Consider the following 17,116-nt stretch of genomic DNA (forward strand, 5'->3'; position numbering starts at 1 on the left):
AAGGGAAAAGAGAAAATCATAAAAGAAAACTGATCCAAGCTATCTGCTGATAACAGGTGTTAACTTCCTAAAAATAGCCAATGAGGCTAACAATACAGTAGAATGTATCTGGGAAATTAACGTAAAGAACTCCCACAAATCCGTTAGAAAAAGCACAGCACATAAATATGTAATTCACAAAAGAGTAAATACAGGTGGCAATATAAATGAAAAAAATTTCCCCTCCACTAATAATAAAAGAAATAGAAAATAAAACAATGAGATGCCTTTTTCACCTATCAAAATGGCACGGGTTTTTTTGGTTTAATTTTAATGCTTCGTATAAATAAAGACGGGGAGAACTAACCCCACTAATTCTTACTCATGACCTTGCTGGAGAATATATATTGATACAGTTTTTCTGGAGGCAATTTAGAAACATTGCAAAAAAACGTGCATAATCTTTTATCTAATAATTTTACACCTAGAAATTAATACAAGGAAATGAGCTAGGATATATACCAGAATGTTCATCACCTGCTTGTTTATATTATAAAAAACGGGGAAAAAAACCTTAATGTCAAATGACAGGAATATGAACAAATTAACTTTGGTACATACATACACTGAAATTCTGTGAACCCATTAAAAGTCCCTAGGAAAGGCGCCTCGTGGCGCAGTGGTTGAGAGTCCGCCTGCCGATGCAGGGGACACGGGTTTGTGCCCCGGTCCGGGAAGATCCCACATGCCGCGAAGCGGCTGGGCCCATGAGCCATGGCCGCTGAGCCTGCGCGTCCGGAGCCTGTGCTCCGCGGCGGGAGAGACCGCAGCGGTGACAGGCCCGCGTACCGCAAAAAAAAAGAAAAATAAAGTACACAAAAGGCTTCAGAATAGTTTGAATGATATATAATTTACACCTCACTTAATTTTTATTATGTTGTTACAGCTGCTTTACCTTTACCTTACAGTTTGTAAAAACATTTCTTTGGTAAATGCAATTTAAATAAAAACAAGGTCTGTTGCTAATCAAACAAAATTTTAAAAAGCATTATTTGCCAATACTTAAAATTTTAACATGAGCATAATTAAGAATTCTTTTGCTTACACTTTCTGACACAGTGGGATTTTCTAATGGAGGCTGCTGATAATTTCTGGCAGAAGTTAAGTCTGATGAACCTAACAAAATAAAGGAATCAATTTTAGTGATTTTTAAATCAGGATGTTACCTTTTGAAACTGTACAAATATAATTCAAGAACTATAAACTCCATATTAATGCAATTAATTAAATTGGAAGCCACTCTTCATGCAAAAATCTTAAAATGTACTTAAATATATCCTGATGAAGGTTTTTACATCTGATATTTTGGAAAATAAGGGCTCAGAACTGACAATCAAATGAGATAAGTATAAAATGTTATAAAATATATCATTACACTATTGGATTTGGACAAACTATGGGTACAATCATTTGTCAGGAATAAAACATGCACATGATATAAAAGCCTGATTTAACAGCAGGCCTATGTTATGCTGTACCCCTCAAAAGCAGCACTATAAAAGCTGCTTTATTTATTCTTTTGTTTTTTGCGCTTATATTCATTAATTTGATTACCAGTGAAGTGGGTAAAACGTATGCTATCTTCACTTTCAGGGAGCTCCAGACAAGTGAATTGGGACATGGAAGCCATCAAAATGCAGAAATTGTGCTTTTCTACTATCCAAACAGAAGGTAAAAAGCCAGCACTACTGGTGAAAAGTAAGCACATCACACTAGTTGAGTGTGTCCATCACAGTTGTGGACAAGAACAGTGTGCCAAAAACACGCAAAGAAAAAACAAAATACAAAATGTTTTATTCATTCTATCTATTCAGTATTATTCGATGTAGACTGTGGGTACCTGGCCATTTTCCCAGGAAAAGGGGTCATTTTTCAAACGCCTGTACAAACTAGACATATATTTAGGAATTTAATCATCAAAAGTCCTCTAAATTTTGAAACACAAAAAACGAAATGAAAATAAAGACTAAAGATTTACAGAAGTGAAAACTGGTTGAAACTATTCGGAATCACATACCACATAACGTTCCATTCAAGCTCTTCCCAGTTCTAACAGGAAGACGTTTATTTGCAGACAACGCTGGAGGAACACGGCACAACTCATCTTTCAGCAAAGGCGAATTATCTCCCTGATTTGGAGAAATTACCTCACGAAGTCTCCTCGCTGGTATTTTAACCTTTTTTTTCTTTTCCGGGCTAAACTCAGAGCCTTTCATATTACTGGTAACAAAACTAGTCCCACAATTATGAACAGAATTTTCTTCTGGGTCCATAAAACTTCAGAACAAAATTTTCACCGCTTTGAGGATTTCGGGGGGGCAGGGGTAGGGGAGAAGAAATAAAGTGGGAGTATGATAAAGAAAACGTGAATTTCAAGTGATTTTGAAACATGCAGTCATCAACTTTTAAATAAAACGTCTAAAGAGACTATGCACAAAGCTAGAAATTTCAATTTGGTATTTAATCCAGGATTAGAGACGACTAGAACATATTTACCCATTAATCCCACTCAGTCTATTAATGCACCATGCCAATGAATCTGAAAGTGAGGATGACAAGAGAATGACCGCATAAGCAATAATAACAATAACAGAGCACTCCCCAACCGGAGAGATGGCAGTGCAAAACCAACCAGATGTGGAGGCGGAGTTAAAATTTGAGAAGAGGGAGTCAAGCAGGTAAAACCGAAATGCTATTTTTTTCAAAATCACCCACATAAGAAGCTTAATAGCTTTCTTCAGCCAAAGAGTCTTACACACCCCTCCAGAAGCAACCATCAGACACCTAAATTCACCCCTCTGCGTCTTCCGAACCCTCGGCAACAGCGGAGTCACGGGTCTAAGCTGACAACAGCTTCAGTTAGTCGCGGGTCAACACCTACTTCCCTTTAAACCCGCCCTTCAGACACAACACGCATGCGCGCCATGAAATCGTCCAACCAAAAAGCTAAACGCTCTCCGGCGCTCTTCCATCCCTCTCCGTGTGGAAACAAACTCCCAACATAAAAGGCTTAAAACGGGTGTGAATTTTTTGTTTTATTAAAAGCAGTACATTGCCCCACAAGGCTTAAAACATTGAATAACACTCGGGAGTTTCATCCAAGACCTGAAGAGCTCCCAACGTAGATGACAATACCAATCTTGTTTATTAGGGACTGTTTACAGGGTAGCTCCCGCAGACCTTTAGGGACGCGAGATTAAGTAAATTAGTTTTACAAAAAGTTTCGACAGATTCGTGTTGATATTGAAGAGAAAGTCAGAAATAGCTTTATCTAAGCAGACAATCAAAAAATCAATTTTCAAGGGATTTTAAAATTCGTTTATGATATCGGCTTTTTCCTCTAGAGTTTCCGGCGTTATAACGAATCGGTGAAGTAGGGTATAAGAGCTATTTGACATCGCCATTCCCACGTGTTCTCCTTCATCCAGCGGCTGCGGCGCCGGCCCTGACCCAGATCCTCCGCCCCCAGACTCGACTGGCAGCGGAGCCCCGCAGCCTCCTACTGGTGTCGGATGCGAGAGTCTGTCCTTAAGTATGGTCTCTTTTCTCTGTCCACAGAATCCCGGGTTTCCAGGCGGGGGGCTGCAAGCTACGCTCGGGAAAGGTGGCAGGGTCTCTGAAGGAGGCCGCCGCGGTTACCTGGTGCTATGCGGGGGCTGCGGAGCCGGGCAACGCGTCCCCAGAGCGGGTTTGGGACCTGCCTCGGAACAGTGTCATCACTGTGGCGAGGGTCGAATACGAGGCTCTGAGCCACCTTCAACCCAAGTTTGGAGAGTCGGGGTCTTGTTTTGGGACAGTGAGTTAGACTGTAAGGCATCCACCCTGTGACCTTGAGCTGAACCCTCCTTTAACTGAAAAATTCTCTCTAGACAGAAGACCAGGGCCAACACACCTTATCTGATTTGCTGATTTTCGAGGATGCATTACTTAAACGTTTCCCTTTACGCATTACTAAAAGATTAATCAAAGCAAAAAATGTAATCTGATGTAAAGGTTAAATAACAAATTTTTATTTATCTTTACATCTCAGCTGTCTACTTTGATAGAAGAAATCCTAGAATTAAAAGAGACCTTAAGGGCTCAGCTTTAGAGAACCTTTTAAATCTTGATGAGTTTCTGTATTTCAGTTACATTTCCTTCATTACCAGGCTTTTAGGTAGTATCTGTTCACAATTTGTTTTATAATTTATGTAAATTAAAAGATATAATGACAGTGTCAGAGCTGTAAGAGACTTTTGAGATGATTTATCTCCCTTATTTTCTAGCTGAAACTTAGATGTAAAAGAAAAAGTGACCTTTCCCCTCTAAGGTGTGCTCGTAGGTGTAGAAACTCATTAAAAATGTGACTTGTTTTGGATCTTACAACTCTTCAATCAGAGCTGGGATTAAAACCCAAGTAATCTTGCCCCCATCTAGTCCAGTGCTCATAGGCTCATCCTTTAAGGCCTTGAAGCCATCCTTTAAACCCAAAAGGAGTATGCAGTGATCTTTCAAAAGAATGTTTTGCTCTGATTAAGTTAGGGTTGCCAGTTAATCAGGCACAATTTCGTAAAGCTGCTGCAAATGATCTAAAGTAAAGGGACATGTGGTAGAGTCCTATTTTATGTCAATCTAGCAAGTTAGTTCAGATCAGTTTAGACATCTGACCTATCAAATAAAGAACAGATAGCCCGGGAACAAAAAACATGGCTCACAGGATTGTTCTTTCATTTGTTTGTTGTTAACACTTTTACTTATTTGCTTTCTCTTTCCCACTCTCATATCTCTATATATACATATACAGAGAGATATACAGGTTTTTTTGGCTGAACCACTTACAAGTTGCAGACATCATGACCTTTAACCCTTATTTCTTCAGCATGTATCTCCTTAAGAACATACTGTTACATAGCCACAATATGACTATCACACCTAAGATAACATATTCAGATTTCTCCAATTATCCCAAAAAGTCTTTATTTTTAAAACTCAAAAATGGTTTTGAGTTCCAAAGTTCACAACTGTTCAGTTATCTTAATTCTTTAGTCATATTCTAGAACAGCCCTTTCTACTCCTTTTCTTTATGACTTTTTTAGAAAAGACCAGTCTAGTCATCTTACACATAGTCCCAAATTGTGGCTGTTCCTAATTATTCCCTCATAATCAATCACATAAAACATTTTTGGCAAGAATAGCACATAGGTGGTACCACACCGGTTAAGGTGGTGACTGGCAGATCTTCCCAATGTAAAGGGACAGTTTTCTTTTTGTGATAAGTAACCTGTGGAGATGCTTTGATACAATGCATATATCCTGTTCCCCAACCTATCACCCAGTAGTTTTATCATCCATTCATGATCCTTGCCTGAATCACAAGATTACCAATTACCAGTACCAGCCATGCTGCGGCCAGGATCAGTTATAGTGATAGTGGCCAAGGACATCAGAAGAATCAGTTATTGTAAACTAAGTTTGAACAGAATTAGAAATTTGGCTCCAGACCTGGTAGAAATCTGCATATGATTCTAAAGACTAAATAGAGGGTATCTTCCCACCACATCCTGATTAGTTTATTTTTTTTTAATACTCAGAAATTTCTGGGAATTGTTTGTCCTTGTGTGTTCACCTGAACATACATACTACATGGCAAAACAGGATATTAAGTATTTTTTAATACATAATAACACATATGCTAAATAACTGTAACCTCAGAACAGATTGAGGAAACTAATTTCACTTATTGAAAAGGAAAAGGCTTTTCAAAAAATGACTTAGCCAGCAGAAGTTTAGATTTCATCAAACAGACTTAGAGCTTGAAGGGGCCTCAGCAGTCATACTGTAATCCCCTCATTTTTCAGGTGAGAAATCAGGCCTCACTGGAGACATTCAAGCAAAGGTTGGACAACGACTTTTCCAGAACAGAAAGGAAACTCATGCATCAGAAAAGGTTTGAGCTTGATGACTAACGATTCTCTTAAGTTCCCTGGTTTTATGATACATTTTGTTTGACACAAAAATTACTTAGCATTGCTGTAATCATTCCTAAGGCCCAAGCCAGAAATGCTAGAACTCTCTATCCCTTCCCTCCCTCTTCAGGTTTCAGGGATATAACCAGAAGGTATCCCCTGATTGGATATTTGCCTCTACAGTAAGAAACATTTGCTTGTAATATCTGGTAATTAGGACCTAATAAAAGGGCAGCCACATTGCTTCTACCGCTTCTCACTATCAGGTGGTTTGTATGGCTGTTGGACTTTGTCAGTCAACATAACTAATGATTAAATAACTGCAAGATAGAATGCTGGAAGACTCAGAAGACACAAACTAGCAAGTAAATTTGAAAATCATCTATTCACTCAACCGTCTCCAGTATTTTCTAGGAACAACTGCCTTCACTTAGGTTTAAAAAAAAAAGACAATATCAAGAAAATTCATACAAACAACATTTGGGGGTGCTCCTCATCTATATCTCTTCAAAGACTTCCCAATAACAATCATCATTTGTCACTATGAGTTGTATACCAAGAGGGAAGTGAGGTAGAGTCAGCAGTGTTATACAACATTTAAAGATTTCATACTTTCTGCCTCTCTGACCTCTGCTTGAAAAAGTCATATTATATGTGAATTTTAACCTGAAGAAATACTAGGATAGGAACAGGAAAAAGAAGCTGATTTTGGCATTATAATTAGCAAACATGAACAGGTCTTTGGATAACCTTTTGTGCTTTCAGCTAGAGGCCTGCTGGTGAACCAGGTTCCTTTAATTCCTGTTTTATTGCTCTTGTTTTGTTGTTTTTTTTTAAGTTCCCACAAAGTTTTCTTTTAACACCTAACCACAAAAGTTATCTTACCAGTTCTTGGATCTTTTCAGGCTGTTTTCTGAGTAGGAAGCCAAAAGAACTCTAGTTCTGAACATTTGCTAACATTTACCACAATGCACACTGTACCTTGTTCTTTGGCAGGGATTAGAAAGCTGGGCAACCTCAAACTTTTTGAGATTATTGTAGATTCACATGCAGTTGTAAGAAAAAATAAAGCTCCCTTGTGTCATTTACCTAGCTTTCCACAATGGTAACATCTTACAAAACTGTAGTACAATATCACAGCCAGGATATTGATGTTGTTACAGTCAAAGTACAGGACATTTCCATTTCAAAAGTCTCATGTTGCCTTTTTATAGTAACACCTACTTTCCTCCTCCCTACCCTCTCCTCGACCCCTGGCAACCACTACTAAGTTCCCCATTTCTGTAACTTTGTCCTTACAAGAATGTTATATAAATGGAATCATATAGTATATAACCTTGTGGGATTGGCTTTTCACTCAGCATAATCCTCTAGAGTTTCATCCAGGCTGTTGTGTGTATCAGTACCTCATTCCTTTTTATTGCTGAGTAGTATTCTATGGTGTGGGTGTACCGGTTTGTTTAATCATTCACCTGTTGAAGAACATCTGGATTGCTTCCAGTTTTTGACTGTTATGAATAAAGTGTATATAAACATTCATGTACAGGTTTTTGTGGGAACATAAGTTTTCATTTTTCTGTGAAAAATGCCCAGGAATGCAATTGCTGCGTGATATGATAGTTGTACATGTAGGTTTTTAACATAGTGCCAAACCGTTTACCACAGTGGCTATATGATTTCACATTACCACTAGGGAATATCTGAGTGATCCAGTTTTTCCACATTTTCACCAGCATTTGGTGGTGTCACTATATTTTTTTAATTCAGCCATTCTGACAGGTGTGTAATGCTATATATCGTGGTTTTAATTTGTTTCCCTAACGGCTAACAATGTTGAGTATCTTTTCATGTGCCTATTCGCCATCTATATCTTTTTGGTGAGGTGTCTTTTGCCCATTTTCTAATTGGATTATTTGTGTTTTTACTATAGAGTTTGCAGACTTCTTTATATTGTCTAGTTATTCGTTCTTTATCATATATGTAGTTTGCTTTTCATGTGAAGTCTAAGAATTCTTTGCCCTAAAGCCCGAAGATTTTCTCCTATTTTTCTAAAAGTTTTAATGGGTTTTATGTTCTATATTTAAGTCCCAGATCCATTTTGAGATAATTTTTGTATAAAGTGAAAGACATACTTTGAGGTTAAATTTTTTGCCTATGGATGTACAGTTGTACCAGCACCACTTGTTGTAAAGGCTATCTTCACTTAACTGGTTTTGCATCTTTACCAAAAATCAATTGGGCATATTTGTGTTATTATTTCTGGGTTCTCTATCCTGTTTCGTGGATCTATGTGTCGGCTTTTCCACCAAAATCACACAATATTGATTACTGTAGCTATGTAATAAGTCTTGAAATCAGGTAGACTGATTCCTCCCACTTTATTAGTCTTTTTTTGAATTTGTTCAAGTCCATTTGCTTTCCATATAAATTTAAAAGTAATCTTGTCTATATTTATAATAAATGTTACTCGACCTTGATAGGAATTGCATTAAGCCTGTATATCAGTTTTGGGGAAATTTACATCATTACTATGCTGAGTTTTACAATCCACGAACACAATGTGTCTTTCCATTTATTTAAGTCTTTAATTTCTTTCATCAGCATTTTGTAGTTTTCAGCATGCCTTTACAATTTATATGTCTTATTTCTTTTTCTTGAGTTACTGCACTGGGTAGAACTTCCAGCAATATATTAAGAGTAGTAAGGGCAGACATCTGGCTTTGCTCACTATCTTAGGGGAAAGTGTTCAGTCTTTCACCATTAACTATGTAGTACAGGGTGTAGGATTTTTTTGTAGGTGTACATTACCAAGTTGAAGAAGTTCCCCTGTCTTCCTAATTTTCAGTTTTTAACATGAATGGGTACTGACTTTGTCAAATGCTTTTTCTGCATCAATTGATATGATCATGACTTATTTTTTCATCTATTAATATGGTGGATCACATTTATTGATTTATAAATATTGAATTAGCCTTGCATCTCTAGAATAAACCCTACTTATTAGAGGTGTGTATTTTTTTAATATATATTACTGAACTATATTTGCTATTATTTTGTTAAGGATTTTTATGTCTATTTTATGAAGGTAGTTTTCTGTAGTTTTCTTGTATGTATCTTCTTTATCTGGTTTTGATATCAGGATAATAGTAAATTCATGAGTAAGTTGTTAGATTTATGTATATAGAGTTGTTCATAGTTCTGTTATCCTTTTGATATCTGCAGGGTCTATGGTACTATACCTTGTTTTATTCCTGATAATGATAATATGTGACTTTTTTTCTTTGTTAGTCTTGCTAGAGGTTTGTCTGTTATAGTCTTTTCAAAGAACCAGCTCTTTATTTCACTGATTTTTGTCTGTTGCTTTTCTGTTTTCATTTTGGTTGATTTCTGTTATTATTTTCTTCCTTCTACATGCTTTGTGGGTTTATTTTGCTCTTTTTCTAGGCTCTTGAGGTAAAAAGAAAAAAAAAAGTTGACTTGAGGCATCTCCTCTTTAATGTATGCATTTAGTACTATAAAGTTTTCCTCTTGGCACTTGATCTAGCTGTGTCACACAAATTTTAATATGCTGTATTTTCAGTTTCATTCAGTGCAGTGACTTTTTTAAAAAGTTCCTTGAGACTTCCTCTTTGATTCATGGATTATTTAGAAGTGTTATTTATTTTCCAGATGTTAAGAGATTTTCCTGTTACTGGTTTCTAGTTTGATTCCATTGTGGTCTAAAAACAGACTCTGTATGATTTCAATTCTTTTAAATTTATTAAGGCTACTTTGTGGCCCCAGATATGGTTTATCTTGGTATGTGTTCCATGGGCACTTAATAAAAAAATGTGTATTCTGTGTATTGGGTGAAATGTTCTATAAATGTAGATTGTATCCTTTTGGTTAGTGTTGTTGAGTTTTTCTGTATCCTCGTGGATTTTCTGTTGAGTTGTTCTATCAATTGTTCTATCAATTGGGAGAGGGATGTTTAAGTCTGAAACTATACTTGTCTTTTTCTCCTTTCGGTTCTCTCTACATATTTTGTAGTTCTGTTGCTTGGGGCACACACATTTAGGAGTACTATGTCTTCTTGGTGGATTGACCCTTAATGTCCTTTTGTGTCTCTGTTAAATTCCTTTGCTGTGAAGTCTACTTAATCTGATGTTAATATGTCCACTATTTTCTTTGTATTAATGCTTGCATGATAAATCATTTTCCATCCTTTTGTATTCACTCTGTCTGTATCACTGTATTTGAAGTTAGTTTCTTATAGACAACATATACTTGGTCATTTCTTTAATGCACTCTGCCAATCTGTCTTTTTTTTTTTTTTCCGGTACGCGGGCCTGTCACTGTTGTGGCCTCTCCCGTTGTGGAGCACAGGCTCCGGACGCGCAGGCTCAGCGGCCATGGCTCATGGCCATGTGGGATGTGGGATCTTCCGCGGCATGTGGGATCTTCCCGGACCGGGCCACGAACCCGCATCCCCTGCATCAGCAGGCGGACTCTCAACCACTGCGCCACCAGGGAAGCCCCCAATCTGTCTTTTGATTCTTTAGACTACTTATATTTAATGTAATTGTTTATTAAGGCTTAAATGTGCTATTTTATTTTTTATTTTCTGTTTGTTCTGGTTTTGTTTCTCTTTTCTTGCCTTCCTGTGGATTATTTTTGTAATTTATTTTGATTAATCTATAATGTTTTTGAGTGTATCTCCTTGTGTTCTTTTTTAGTGGTTGCTCTAGCTTATCACAGTCTAATGGTGTCAGCATATTACCAGTTTCAGTGAAGTGAGAAAACCTTACCTCCCTTTACCCTCCCCATTTAAAGTATACATTTAGAACCATGTTAGACAGTTTTATAATTTTTGCTTCAACTGTCAAATATAATTTAGGAAACTCGAGAAGAAAAGGAAAGGGTACTGTACCTGTTCCTATTTTTATTACTGTGTTGTTCCTCCTTGATGTTCCAAGTCTCCTTTTATCAGTTTTTTTCTGCTCAGAACTTTAAGAATTTGGTGCCAGCAGACCTGCCTGAAAAGGATTAGTTTTCCTTCATTTGAGAATGTCTTAATTTCACCTTCATTCCTGAAGGATATTTTTGCTAGATACAGGTTTCTGGGTTGACTGATGAGAAATCTGCTATTATCCTAATTGTTTTTCCCCATAGAAGATGTCGCTTTTCTCTTGCAAGCGACATCTTGCAAGACTAAATTTTTTGTCTTTAGTTTTTAAATGTTTGACTATGATGTATCTTGATGTGGATTTCTTTGTGTTTACGCTTTTTGGAATGCAATTCAGTTCTTGAATGTGTAAGCTTCTCTTCTTTTGCCACATTTGGGAAGTTTTCAGCCATTATTTTAGTACTTTAACAGCCCTGCCCTCTTTCTCTTCTTCCAGGACTCTAATAAAACAAATGTCAGTTCTTTTGTCACAGTCACACAGATTCCTGGTACCCTGTCATTTTTTTTATTCTATTTTTCTGTTATTCATATTGGATAATTCTATTTTGTATCTTCCTCCTTCCTTCACAGGTTCCTTTTTCTATCCCCTCCGATCTGCTGTTGATTCTGTCTGTTGAGCTTCTTTTGTTTTTTTCTATTTTTCACTTCTTAAAATTTCCATTTGGTTCTTGATATCTTATATTTCTTTGCTGAGTTTTATATTTTTTTAATTTGTTTCAGACATTCTTAATTATTCATTGAAACATTTTTTGTAATAGCTATTTTAAGATCTTTGTCAGATAATTCTAACATCTCTCATCTCAGTGTTTGACATCTTTTTTTCCTTAAGATCTTAGTTCTTGGAATGAGTTTTGTTTGTTTCTGTTTTTTTGTAACCTAGACATTTTGCATCTTGTGTTATGAGACTCTAGATCTTGTTTAAACCTTCTCCTCTAGCTGACTACTTTTGACACTGCTTCATGGGGTGGGGGCACCTTATTACTGCCAGGTGAGAGTAGAAGTCCAAGTTCCTCACTCTGTCACTAGAGAGGGTGGGTGGTGTGTGTGTGCGTGCGCGCGCCAGGGGGTGGGGGTGATGTTCCTCATTTCTGCTGGGTGAGCGTAGGAGTTACGGATCTCTACTAGGCCTTCATTGGTGTCTCCCTGGCTGAGGACTGGAGTGCCTCATTACTACTCCCCACGTGGCCTCCACTGACACCACAGGAGGGCATGTGGCCTGATTACCATGGGGCAGTATGTAGGTCCTGAATCTCAACTAGGCCTCCTTTGATACCACCCGAGAGGGAAGGGAGAAAGGTACTTCATCACTGACAACAGAGGTGGAAGTCTAGGCTCCCCATGCAGTTTCCACTGACACTTGGGGGAGGGGTCCTTATTAATGTCCAGCAAGAATTAAAGTCCCTGCTCCCTAATCACCCTTCTCTGACACTATTCTGGTGTGGGAGTTGGAGTGTCTCGTTACAACCTAGTGAGGGTGGAAGTCTATCTGGCTTATGCTGATGTGGGTGGGGATGAGAACCAAAGTTTTTTCTGTGTTGGCCTGGAGTACAGCAGTTATTGTTTAAAAGATTTCTGTTTTATAGGCAGGCTTCCCCTTTCCTAGCCTTTTGGCTAGAGAAGGCAGACTTTTGGCTGGGGGTACAGAGGGGCTTTTTGACTACTCCAACTGGCTATTTGCAGATTGCCAGCTTTTTCAGCTCCAAGTTTGTGATATATGAGACCCCAGACAAGGGAGAGAATTCACTACTGTGATGTTTCTCGGGTCCCAAGGGCCCTAGCTAATATACTTTCTCCTCTCTACTTTTTAGTCTTATGTTTGTTTTATGTGTAATGTCCAGGGGTTTTAGTTGTACTTAGTGAGAAGAATAGGGAAAAGCACATCTACCCCACCTTCCCAGAAGCACAAATCCTAAACCTCACTGTATGATATACTTACAGGATTCTCTGTTTCTTGGCTGGTTAGTGATAAAATTTTATAGCAGCTATAAAGATGCATCTTACCTCAGAAGCATGGCTGGTTTCATAACTAGCACAGTACTTGGTACATTAAATAAATGTTTACTGAATGAATATCTACCCATATCTATCTAGCAAAATAGTAACTGCTGAGATCTCAAACTGTAAATAAGTTTGAAGTTGATATTAGAAAATAATGGAATAATTAGGTTTGTATTTCTATGCAGTTCCGTAGTTGGAGGGTGTGGAATCAGTGTTTCATGACTTAAGTGAGCAAAGAGTAAATATAATGGAAGTATCTTACCTGGGACATATCAATGATGATAGTCACAGCAATACCTGAAAAATTGTGACCTTCAGTTAATTCCTGGTATTTTTCAGGTAGTTTATGTGGTTAAAATATATATATTATTTATAAAGCTGTGAAGTAAAATAGGAATAAAGAGCGTTCTTGGTAACTTTTTAGGTGTTTATGGAACACTAGTTGCCTGCATGTTGGGCTAATCTGAAACCTCTACTGCATTGTTTTGTAGCAGATATCGAAGAATTTTAATAGAAAAGATAGTTTATAACTGTTACTACTAAACCAGAGATTCCCTGAAGTATAGACAGTCAGAATTTTGGAATGAGACTAGGATAGCAAATAGAAAAGAACTAGTGCTTTCCCTTGCATGTGGAAAAAATAACTTTTTAAAAATGGCAGTAATACTTATGAACACACAGGATAAGGACAAAAGAGGAGGGAAGAATAAATGCAAAAGGGGTAAACTTTTATACATGGTTGGGAATGCTGGAGTGGAATTACCATTGATTGTATTTGTTAATCAAAATGAGAATTTTCTTTCACGATAGTAGCATACACTCTGCCCTAAGCTTGAATTTCCTACTTAATCTCCATGTGAGCTTCATGAAAATTTTGTGCTTTTCACAGCCACTTTAAATAATAATTGATGAGCTAGTAAGAATGACATACACATCCAGTTTATGAGATTTCATCTGTTTTAGAACTAGCCAGGATAGAATAAGTAAATAACGTGATACATTCTTACATCATAATTAACTGATCCTGGGTCCTCCATTTAGGATATGTGAAAATCCCAGTAATTCAGAAACACTCTTTGACTTCCTTATCTTCACTTCTCTGTTGCCCCCAAGTTAGATCAAAAGTGTCATATGTTCAGAAGTTTCTGGTAAGTCTCTGTGATTACCCTTTTTGAACTGTAGAATGTACAACTCCTGTAACTTTCTCTTAGAGTCTTTTAGAACTCTCTTTCATGAGTGTTGTTGATTAATAAGTGGATGGTGTTTGTTAATTAATAGAACCTTTGCATTTACATAGAGATAGTAAAAGGATCTTTAGTAGCACAGATCTAAGTTGTATTAGGAACCAGGGGGATAGTTAACTTAAGTACTTATAGGAAGACACCAGAGAGCTCTTTCCCATAAAACCGTACTACGCATGGGACTTTAATACGTAGCTTTGCAAGGTAACAGAGCAAACTGTCTAAAAAATGGAGATGTAGATAGGGCCTTTGGTTCTCATAGCTAGCATTAAGAAAATCGAGTTCTAAACTGTAAGGTTCTTATTAATGACCTGGGAGATTGTGGGGGGGGCATATAATTACATAATCAGAAATTTATAAAATATGAACAGTAATTTCAGGTAGACTCGTTTCAGTGCTATTTCAAAATCTGTGCTTGTTTTGATTACCTTCAACTAGCCTACAGAAATTTGTATACAAACTGACAAACTTTTTACTTTTAAATCAGGTGACTAATAAACATACCAAAAGAATATGGCTGCACAAATACCAGAATCTGATCAGATAAAACAGGTAAGGTATTATAATTAAGGAAAAAGGATTTTGCAAAAAATTAAGGCACTACTGGATATAACCATGTCAGTCAGTGATCTCACAAAATATTTATATTTCATTTCCACAGATGGATGTTAAATGATATGAAGCATATTCATTTTTCAGATAATTTGAAAGATAATCCAGGAAATAATAAGTATTCAACTAGAAAATCTGACTATATTTTGTAGATCATATTATACCCATTTAAGGTAGCAAAAGAACCTTTGATTTCAAGTATTACAGGGTATTTTGCCTAAATACATCAGTATTTAAAACATCTTTGTTTTAAAAACCAAATATTAAAGAACCTTCTGATTTGTTTGTAGTTTAAGGAATTTCTTGGAACCTACAATAAACTTACAGAAACCTGCTTTTTGGACTGTGTTAAAGACTTCACAACAAGAGAAGTAAAACCTGAAGAGGTATGAAAAGTGTTGCCCACTAAAAATTCTCTAAGTTCATCATAAACAATATAAATGGGATCCCCCTAAGCATTTTGCTTGTTCCTAGTTATTACAGGAATTTAGGCTACCTTTTATATGTTCCATTGCTCAGAGGAACTTGAAGCAGCCAGACTCGTGGCACTGGGTTTAACGATGCCAAATTTAATATCACAGCCACACTGAACTACGGCAGACTTTTTTAGAGAAGATGCCTGGGACTTGCTGAATACATTGTTCCAAAGCAAAGATTCTTAATAATTAGCTTTCAGTCAAGATGGCCAGGCTAGAGAAACTTGACATGGCTTTCCTATCTGACCTTGAAAACTCAGGTTAATTTTGGAAAAAGTAGAGTTTGAATTTGGTGGCTCATATTGCCTAACCCTATTAGAAGTCTTAACTTTTAATATCCTCTTCAAAACATTTATATATTGGCTAAAAGAGACATAAAATTCCTCCAGAGGAATATGTTGATAAATATTCATGCCAAGAACTTAACATATAACCAGCAATAATAAGTGTTTGTTAAATAAAGACGAAGTTTGAGAGATGCTAAGTACAATAGTCTTATTAAAAAGTAAAAAGTTGAAAATTACAAATGTTGTGAATGGAGTTTCTCATTAAAAAGAACAAACCTGATACTGGGCCTACATTTTAACAATCAGAATAAGAGATGGGAATGTGGGATTTCAGTTAATATTGAAACACACCTGCAGAAAATCTAATCCAGAAGGCAGGGACTGACTTACCATTGTTTTTAGTACCTCCAAACTGGTAAGCATTCAGTATATATTAATTTTTGTAAATGGATGAAAGTATTAACAATTGAAAGCTATGATCACTTGCTACTCATTAATACCATTTAATTCTCAGATATATTCAAAGAAAAGAAAAGTACCCACTGGTTATTTTTTTAGAATAGATGCAATTTCTTTTAATTAATATTTTTGTGTTGACTCTTGGATCTTTTTATTTCTAGACCACCTGTTCAGAGCATTGCTTACAGAAATATTTAAAAATGACTCAACGAATATCTATGAGATTTCAGGAATATCATATTCAGCAGAATGAAGCCCTGGCTGCCAAAGCAGGACTCCTTGGCCAACCACGATAGAGAAGTCCTAATGCATGGACTTTTGATGAAAGATTGCCAACAACTGTTGCACTGGAAATGAGGATTCACCTGACAGAATCCCATGAAAGCAGTAGCCACCATGTTAAACCATCTGTCATGACTGTTTGGCAAATGGAAACCACTGGGGAAACAAAATTGCTGTTTACCAGAATAATCAAAATAGGTCTTATTGTTCAATGAAAATAATAAGATGCAACACTTGTTGAGGCCTTAAGATTCAGCAGCTTGGTCACTTGATTAGAGAAATAAACCATGGTTTCTTCAATTATGACTGTTAATTTTAAAGCAAAATACGTGTTCAATCATGTATGAGATAGAAAAAAAAATTTATTACTAAAAGGAAAATAAATGGAAATATCACTGAGCAGTTTATACTTTATAGCACCATAGCATTCTGACTGGATTGTGGATACACTGAAATGTTTTTCAATCAAGATCATCCTCCAAGTATTCCTGTTCATTCATGTCTGCCTCAAATTGCTGGTAAATACATAAAATCAATTTAATGCACGATCCTTTTCTTGCCTCCCTTCTTGTGTCAGGGTGGGCACTACACATTCTTATCCTAGCGACATTTTCATGTACCTTCAGGAAACATCCCATCTGAGACTAGCTTGCAAAATGTTTAAGAACTGATTATTGTGCTTTAGTGGAGACTATGTTGCTTTGTGTTTTATTCAAAAGCTGAGAAGCCAACATGAATGATTCCAAGTCAGACCAACAATATACAGTGTACTCTCAGCTACTGCATGTGATCAATGTAATAAAAAGTAAACCAAAGTTAAAGTAGTGTCTTA

General features: G+C 36.7%; 2 protein-coding genes across 8 annotated transcripts in view; one reads left to right on the forward strand and one right to left on the reverse strand.

The window, feature by feature from the left end:
• Nucleotides 1-2,939, reverse strand: part of KIAA0586 (KIAA0586 ortholog) — a 106,331-nt gene extending 103,392 nt beyond the window's left edge. For 4 of the 7 annotated variants that reach the window (XM_067734609.1, XM_067734611.1, XM_067734610.1 and 1 more), the window contains exons 1-3: nt 2,672-2,939; nt 2,057-2,338; nt 1,085-1,155 (exon numbers count right to left, since the gene is read on the reverse strand). In XM_067734609.1, coding sequence (XP_067590710.1) covers nt 1,085-1,155; nt 2,057-2,312 — 327 coding nt within the window. In that variant the 5' untranslated portion in view covers nt 2,313-2,338; nt 2,672-2,939. The remainder of the gene's footprint in view (nt 1-1,084; nt 1,156-2,056; nt 2,339-2,671) is intronic. The other 3 variants (XM_067734607.1, XM_067734608.1, XM_067734612.1) reach the window with 3 other exon arrangements.
• A 346-nt stretch (nt 2,940-3,285) lies between these two features.
• Nucleotides 3,286-16,832, forward strand: TIMM9 (translocase of inner mitochondrial membrane 9). The gene is made up of 5 exons (XM_067734620.1): nt 3,286-3,571; nt 5,877-5,965; nt 14,656-14,720; nt 15,071-15,166; nt 16,164-16,832. The coding sequence occupies exons 3-5, from the start codon at nt 14,682-14,684 to the stop codon at nt 16,296-16,298; spliced, it is 270 nt and encodes an 89-aa protein (XP_067590721.1). The 5' UTR covers nt 3,286-3,571; nt 5,877-5,965; nt 14,656-14,681; the 3' UTR covers nt 16,299-16,832.
• The last annotated feature ends 284 nt before the right edge of the window (nt 16,833-17,116 follow it).

This window comes from Pseudorca crassidens, chromosome 1, assembly GCF_039906515.1.
Source record: "Pseudorca crassidens isolate mPseCra1 chromosome 1, mPseCra1.hap1, whole genome shotgun sequence".
NCBI lineage: Eukaryota > Metazoa > Chordata > Mammalia > Artiodactyla > Delphinidae > Pseudorca > Pseudorca crassidens.